Genomic DNA, 7,724 nt, shown 5'->3' with positions numbered 1-7,724 from the left:
CTTTACTTGAAGTTTACATGTTGTCGGTCAGACATGCAAGGGGTTCTGTCGATGCTTTGTGCAGCTGTTTGTGTCGGCAGCCACAAGAGCGCAGAAGGTAAGGAGGAATTATAAAAGGCTTGACACCCAGAGAGACCGGCGCGCTTTTGTGAGAGAAAGAAAAATGATTTATTGCCAGCAACGTGGTTCAAACAGAGTTCACGGAGAATTGCAGTATACTCACGGAGGCGCTGAGTTATGGTCTTGCTGAGCTAGTACATCAAAGATTCCTGCTCAAATGCAGCGAATGTGCTCAACCATGCGAGACACAGGAGACAAACTGAACTTATTTTGAGATTTTCTGGTGTCAAAGCGATGTAATAAACCCACCATTTAATTCTTTCGAAACACTATATAACAATGTCTGTAATAAGAATTCACATTCATTTGAGTCACCTACCATTTTTATAATAGTAGCCTATGCATTGCTGCGCCTGACAGGATGCAGATAACTGGCAATTCTCGCCCTGTGAGTAATGAACATTACACAGGACAAATACTTGCGCACATACAATTTAATCACGATTTCACGCCGCTTCATAATGGTGTAAAGATATGCGGTTTTATTCATTTTTCCATGCGTGCTTTAGCTACAATATATGATGTTTACTCATTTTGAACCAAACTGAATTTGCTAGAAAGAATGAAAATATTACATGAACTAACGTTTGTGCAAGATCACCAATTAAAATACCAGGTTAATGTGGTATTGTTTCTTCACGTGCTAATTTTTCTAATGTTATAGAACGAATCTAGTTGCACTCCACTTCTGTGCAGTAATATTTCATGTTAATGGTGTTGCAGCTTGTCTGAGGCTGAACTTGTACTATGCATGCCGAATGCCTCTATGTGACAAGCCTTTTGACAGCAATTCACTGAGCTCTGGATAACAAATCGTTTCTAAAACAAGATTGATTGTAGTGGTGCAATTGAAGAAGATAAGGGCAAGACCGCCTTCTTGATATTCCTCCTTAACGGATGTATAGTAAAATGTGTGCAACTCTGTGACTGAAGCAACTAAGTATGTTTTTGGGGGGAAATAGGTCGCAAATAGCCTATTTAAAGATGTTCGGTCTGATTCACTTATTGGCAACTCGAAATGTGAGTTTGATCTGTTTGATCTGCATTATGATGTCATTAATCGGACAGTCTTTCGTATTTTCACTAGAAAATTAAATGGTATATTATAACTGACCATGAACCATGCAATCTATGAACTTTATATAGAATAGGTAATGGGTAAGAGTACTGTGCTTGTGGACTGATGCAGTAAACTTAGTTCTTGATCTTGGCAGTATTAGCCTACTGGATCCCTTCAAACCGCACTTCAGAAGATGTGTTGTTGTCTGAAAAGCACCAGCATCAGGAGGGAACTCCAAAGAGGGGCTTTCGCGGTACATTTGGAGTACCAGCGTTGACTTTGCATCAAGATAGTCGGCCTATCGCCTATTTAGAGAAGGCCTATTTGCTATATATTTGCAATATATGTTAACTAACTAACGTTACCTTAAAGAGTCAAGATCAGACTGGGCCTGCATGTGTTCATTCTCTGCAGCAACAATTAACACTTACCATTAACACGGACGGGTGTTAGTATAGGACACTGTATCTTGCGAAGCTGGACGAAATAGCCTACATGCTAAATATCACACAGGAGCCTTTACGTATATTCATCACCAAAAATGTGAAAGCTATCACGGAAACCCTTTAAAGATACATTATTGATGCATTACAAGCTTACATCTGCGCTTTAAACCAACATATCAAATTGAGAGCAACTGCAAAGCTAACTATGACTCATGCTCTCACTGTGAAAGCTACATGAGGCGAGATGAGCACACCGTTTATGAATACAGGTACAAATGTCAGTTTTAAATATGAGGTCAACAAGTTTATTTGGGTCGACTACATAATAGACAGGCGTCTGCCCTAGGCTATACATCTCGAATTCAAGGAGTCGTTCGTTGTTCCTAATACGCTACTGTACAGTTCCTGCTTTCTTTGTTCTTCGGGACATCGACATATTATGACGGTCATATTTCAGTGGATTACATGTCTCGAAAACAATACAAAGTGGTGAAATTCAAAGTTTAGACGGATATTATTGTGCGTAGAGTTCAGTTGCTATATGCTACAACACTAGTCGATAGCAGAATATTTTAGTTTGTGCAAGAGTGAATTCTATTGTGAGGTTCTCCGTCTTTGTTTCGCACTGAGTGTCAAAACGCCTTTGTTTTGACCACTCCCATTCAACAAATTTAAGTCGATTGCCTTCAGGTAAGGGGTGCGCTTTTCCGCAATACATGACAAGTAGGCTATACCTTGGTGTTCAGTCGTGTTTATTAAATAGATTCTCAATATAGTAATTAAATAAAAATGAAAAACAGTTTATTGAAGAATAGGTCACTAGAATCGTACACAAAGACCGCTGTAAGAAACTACAACCCAGGCCACAGTTAAAACATTTTAATAAGAAATGCACATAACAGCAGACAATAACAAACTACTTTTGCTATGGATACATGTAGACAAATGACATTAGACTATCGAAAGGACTGTATTGATCACTCGAATGAGTCCACATTTCGAGTTTTTTTCCCCGAGTCCAAAGGACTCAGACTTAATAGTTTAATAGAACCTACCACATTATAATGCTGGTCGGTGTTACTTTTCAGGTCCGGCGATCTCGTTGTGGTTTCATTTAAAATACATGTTAAACATGTTAAACCTAATGAAGCTGCGAAATGAAAACACAATATCTTCCGATGACGCGTCACTCTCAGATATCGTTTAACGTAGCCTAATCGTTACAGTAGTGTACTTTGCTCATCTCCTCTCCAACTGCCCGCCTTACAATGCTTCACCCTCCTCTCCCTCCCTTTCAAATGTGAATAGTTACTTGTCCCTCTCGCTATGAATACAATACATTTTATTTTAATTTTTCTGCAGAGTTACGTGAGAAATACAAAACTGACTGGTACGACGGGAAAGCCTCTTTGTCCGACTCCAAGTTGCTGTCGGACAGTTGACAACTCAAGCATCATTTGCTTCGTGCAGCCATTGGAGGAAACATCCACGTGACATAAAGGTTTACTCATGTTCCCATAGTATGAATAAGCTTTAACAGTTCTTTTTTCTGGCCTTTCCCCCCATAGCGATAAAGATACAATTATATTTGCAGAAATTAAAATAATTAGACATTAGACCCACAACATTGTAACATTAGCAAAAATGTTCACAGCTGAATTGAATGCTCCTCAAACTGATTTCCATCAACTAGGCTCTGGTTCAGCAAATCACAAATCTTATGCTTGTCATCTGCAGGATGGAAGTTCTGAGCAAGTGTCTGGCGATGATCTGAGACACAGCGCGGGACTCAGCGGAGGCCATATCCCGGAACTACCAGCGCGCACTTACTTTTCCCAAACACGCGCTAATGCTGGTGATGTCAGCCGTGTCTCAAGTGAGATTTACGCTCCCTGGAGCTCCCCGGAGCCCTCGGACAGAGGTCCAAACGTTGCTGGAGATGCTGGCTCGAGTCAGTGTGAACCAAGTGAGTTTTCCCCTCACTGGCTTTCAACGGAGCACATACACCCCTGGATGAGAGAGGCGCGAGCAACCCAGAAACAGAAGGTGGCCAACTTTACCACAAAGACAGGTCTGAATAGTTTTGATGTTTCAATCACTTTTGACGTTTCAATCAGGAGCGTTTATAACTATTGATCATGAGCTAAGTCAAGTTTGCCTGGGGCTTGTCTTTTTTTTTTTTTTTTTAAGGGCGATTGGCATGGGTAGGTTGGGGACGTATATCTTCCTAGATATTACCATTACATGCGTGATAAAATAGAAAATAATTTTGTTTTATTTTTTAGCCCTTTATAGCCATGCATGTGTTTTGTTCCCCCAGTTTGCTTTGGCAATACTGTTTCTTAAGGTCATGTCAACAAACAAGTCTACTGAACTGAGTGAGAGAGAGCAAGAGAGAGAGAGAGAGAGAGAGAGAGCGAGAGAGAGAGATACCTTCACTTGACAGACTTGTCCGTCAGTTCACCGTAGGCTAATTATTGGTGTAAGGGCCATCTACCTTGGGCTGCTGCATAGTCACGTCAGTAAACGTGTTTTTTGGCATCAGCATAATTCGACACATTGGTACATACCCAATGTACATACCCACGCACAATGATTTATCTTGAGTTTCTTCTTGAAATAGCCATGAAGGCTAGAATTTTTGTAACCGGAGCTTCTAAGATGGGTGTACGCGTCTCCTAACTTTCTGTGCAGCACTTGATTACTCCCTGTTCCTCCGGACATTGCTAGTGAAGTTCCACTGTTACACAGTCTGTTGTTTTGTTATAAACACCTCTGCCGTTTTCAGGAAAGAATACGATATTACTGATACTACAGAGTTAGTATGAATCCAGCAATGAAGTGGATGAATGAAGATTGGTTTGTTTCTTGACGGGATCCTAACGTTTAACATGGCGTTAGTGAACTTGAAGCAGCGAGAATGCCCAATTCTATCATTTAATCGATTTGATCATGATGCAAGTCTACCAGATCACCTCATGAAAACTAGCCTACTCAGGTAACATAACAGTAATTTAAGCACAGATCATTCATAGGACTGAGTCCACCAGGGTTTAGAGCTTAGTGGTATGCTTTGTATAGATTAACATACTATATTTTAGAATCTTCTTTAAATGTTTTACCATCTCTTGCTCAAGATGTCAGTGGCATAGGTCAAGATATCTGTACAGTAGTACTCTCAGTAGTAGTAAAACAGTTCGTATAAGCAAAGTGTAGCTCAGCAGTATGAGATGAAATACAGAAGAACACATTCTTTTTTTTTTGAGCTGAAGTGGGAAATCCTTAACTTATCAGACTCTCAGTGCTAAAGTAAAACAGTACACATCAGATGAATAACTTCACAACTCAGTGCATTAATAACTTGATAGGATGATGCTAGGTTTTTCAAAATGATGTGTGATGTGACACACTGTACAACATCGTTTCACTTTTCTTGCATTTTTACTTTGCACCTCTGGACTGCCAAGTCTTTGACCTCAGATTACTAGAGGAGACAATTCAAAAGTAATGGAATCCCAGTAGGACTGCCCTTCCTGACCACTTTTAAATGAGCACAATATAATGTCTATTTATCATGTCTAACCTTTTTTCTAGACTGTTTTGGATTCTAGACAGTCTAGGGTTTTGATTGCCTTTGAAAATGCAGTTCCCTTGTCGAGGAAGCACGCTAAATACTGCATGCATGTTAAGGATATTAGAAATTGCTTCATCTAATGAGTGAATATCAAGTCTCCTTGACATGAAAATGAACCCATTTCGGTGCATTGCGGATTCAGGTCGACTTTATAGACTATTATGAATTAATGGTGAACATTTAAAAAAATATATTGCATGATTTAAGAGAGGAATTAAAGTATAAACTGCACAGGAGGAGTTAGGTGAAGTGAAGTCAGACTTTAGTTTTTACCTCAATTTCAAAGTGAAATGATAAAATGATAAACTGCTTGCATTTGCTGTGTGGGCAGCTAAGACGAATGGTACAGAGCTATATAGTGGTCTCGTAGTTTAAACCATTTAAAATTAGGTGCACTCAGACATCAAGTCGATTCTTCATAACCCATTTAGAACGCGGGCACGAAGGCAAATGGGTTGCAGACCAGTTACTCTAAGCAATTATGTCGAGAATAGGGGTCTCTACGAGGACAGGGCTCTGAAGAGAATATCTTTTAATTCACAAAGAGACGTGACTGACTTCTTAGTAAGAAAGCTACCAGGGCATACTGTTTTTAACACTAAATGTGGAACATGAATTCTGTCTGTCTCCTCCTGTATTGACAGAGGAGCCTGTCTTTGTGAGACAAACTAGATATCTCCAGGCCACGCAAACTGATTTGACAAAGACACTGATGTACTGTCATGACGTTCCACAGGTGAAGCAGATTGCGGTTCTGATGGAACCCATCTCCTGGAGACGGGCAGGATTGGCGGCTTCAAGGGGAATGCCAAGCGAGCACGCACAGCCTTCACCACCTCGCAGCTGCTGGAGCTGGAGAAGGAGTTCCACTTCAGCGCGTACCTGTGTCGCCCGCGGCGACTGGAGATGGCCTCTCTGCTGAAACTCAGCGATCGGCAGATTAAGATCTGGTTTCAGAACCGCCGCATGAAGTGCAAGAAGGACCACAAGGACAAAGTGATGGCGGTGGGGAGAATGAATGCCCCCACAGCAGACATGTATCATAGCAGTCCAGCTCATCTCCCATCTCAGCCCCCACACAAGACTATTTACACCTGTGAGAGAGGTGACATATCTTTACCATCCCATAAATACGTCCTCTGTGAGATACCTCATCATGCCCCAAAGTTAAGCACTGGCTATTATTTGCCTGTGGCAACCCATTTGGATAAACCCAGAAGCATTAGACACATCGGCAGAGGGACACCTATGGACTTGGATATCTCCCAGCCTATTTTCAGTGTTCAGGACCACGGATCGGATCCTTCCGTGGCATTTTGGCTCGGCGGGTCACACTCGGCCTCAGAGGGGGACATCAGCACACACCATCAACAGGTTCAAGGGTTCTCTCTGGCTTCCCATACACTCACACACCTGTAAAAAAAAAACTTGTATGTGCTGTGCACCAAAACTCTCCACAGGCGCGTATGTCTGTCAGATCCCAGCCAATAGCACTAACTCTCCCTGACATGGTGTCCAGTCTGCAGCTTCACACACTCCTACGAGGACTGGGCCTCTCAAACTGTCAGGTCTGTCGTGAGGGGCCAGTATTTGTAGTTCAGAGGATGGTGATTTAGAGGGAAATGTTAACTTTAATAAACTCCATACCTGGAGTGTTTCAGGGAGGGTGCCGAGAGGAGCCTTCGACTCGTTATCAGTGTATGAATGGGAGGTTCTGGCTGCGGACACTGTTGGCTCTCCTTGATATATTGCCCTTGGCTTGTTGTGTATGGATCCAGGCCAACTCCCATGTTTTTATTTGTGCAACCCAGAAAAAATATATTACGAAAGGGAGGCCTTGTCATCATCTTAAGGCTTACATGTATCTTTTTGTTTTGCAAATATTAAAGTACAATTCCAGGATGTGCATATTTCAGTGGTTTGACGTAATCCATCACAAACCTTATTGGTAAGCTAGTATGGATTTTGTATGATAAACAGCCAGTTCCAAGTTGAACTGAAAAAGAGCAAATCGACTGAACTGAACTTTCCTGTCTTGTGCCTCATTTGAACATCGGGGAAGAGATCGGTCTTATCAAGCTCTATGGGTATTTGTATAATCAAGGCAACTTCTGAGAACTACAGCCGTTATTATTGTCACATTGACATTGACGTAAATGCATGTTTAATGTATTTGCTATATGCTCTAGTTTATGCATTTCCCGGGGATTTTAGAAAGCTTAATATACCATGTTTTATGGAAGGGAAATTGAAATATCTCTAGCAATATTATTACCAGAATATGGGGATGATTTTGCTTGTGTATATGTTCTATGGCTTTGTCATTTCGAGAGTATAATTATTCTCTTGTTTTGGGGACTATTGGTGAAATGTACATGAAGCAGGGTTTGATAATGGCTTATGATAATGGCTAATGATTTCCATTTTGTGTAATAAAAGGATGGTGGGCCATAAAAAACAATAA

The 7,724-nt window shown here is 41.1% G+C and overlaps 1 protein-coding gene across 1 annotated transcript; it reads left to right on the top strand.

Moving 5' to 3' along the window:
- Positions 1-3,021: 3,021 nt before the first annotated feature.
- LOC105912721 (homeobox protein Hox-D3-like) lies at positions 3,022-7,724 on the top strand. Its single transcript, XM_031565816.2, has 3 exons — positions 3,022-3,127; positions 3,364-3,697; positions 5,997-7,724. The coding sequence occupies exons 2-3, from the start codon at positions 3,640-3,642 to the stop codon at positions 6,677-6,679; spliced, it is 741 nt and encodes a 246-aa protein (XP_031421676.1). The 5' UTR covers positions 3,022-3,127; positions 3,364-3,639; the 3' UTR covers positions 6,680-7,724.

The sequence above is a fragment of the Clupea harengus genome, chromosome 4 (genome assembly GCF_900700415.2).
Source record: "Clupea harengus chromosome 4, Ch_v2.0.2, whole genome shotgun sequence".
Classification (NCBI taxonomy): Eukaryota; Metazoa; Chordata; class Actinopteri; order Clupeiformes; family Clupeidae; genus Clupea; species Clupea harengus.
Note: the sequence above shows the minus strand (reverse complement) of the source record. Positions and strands in the feature narration are given on the sequence as shown.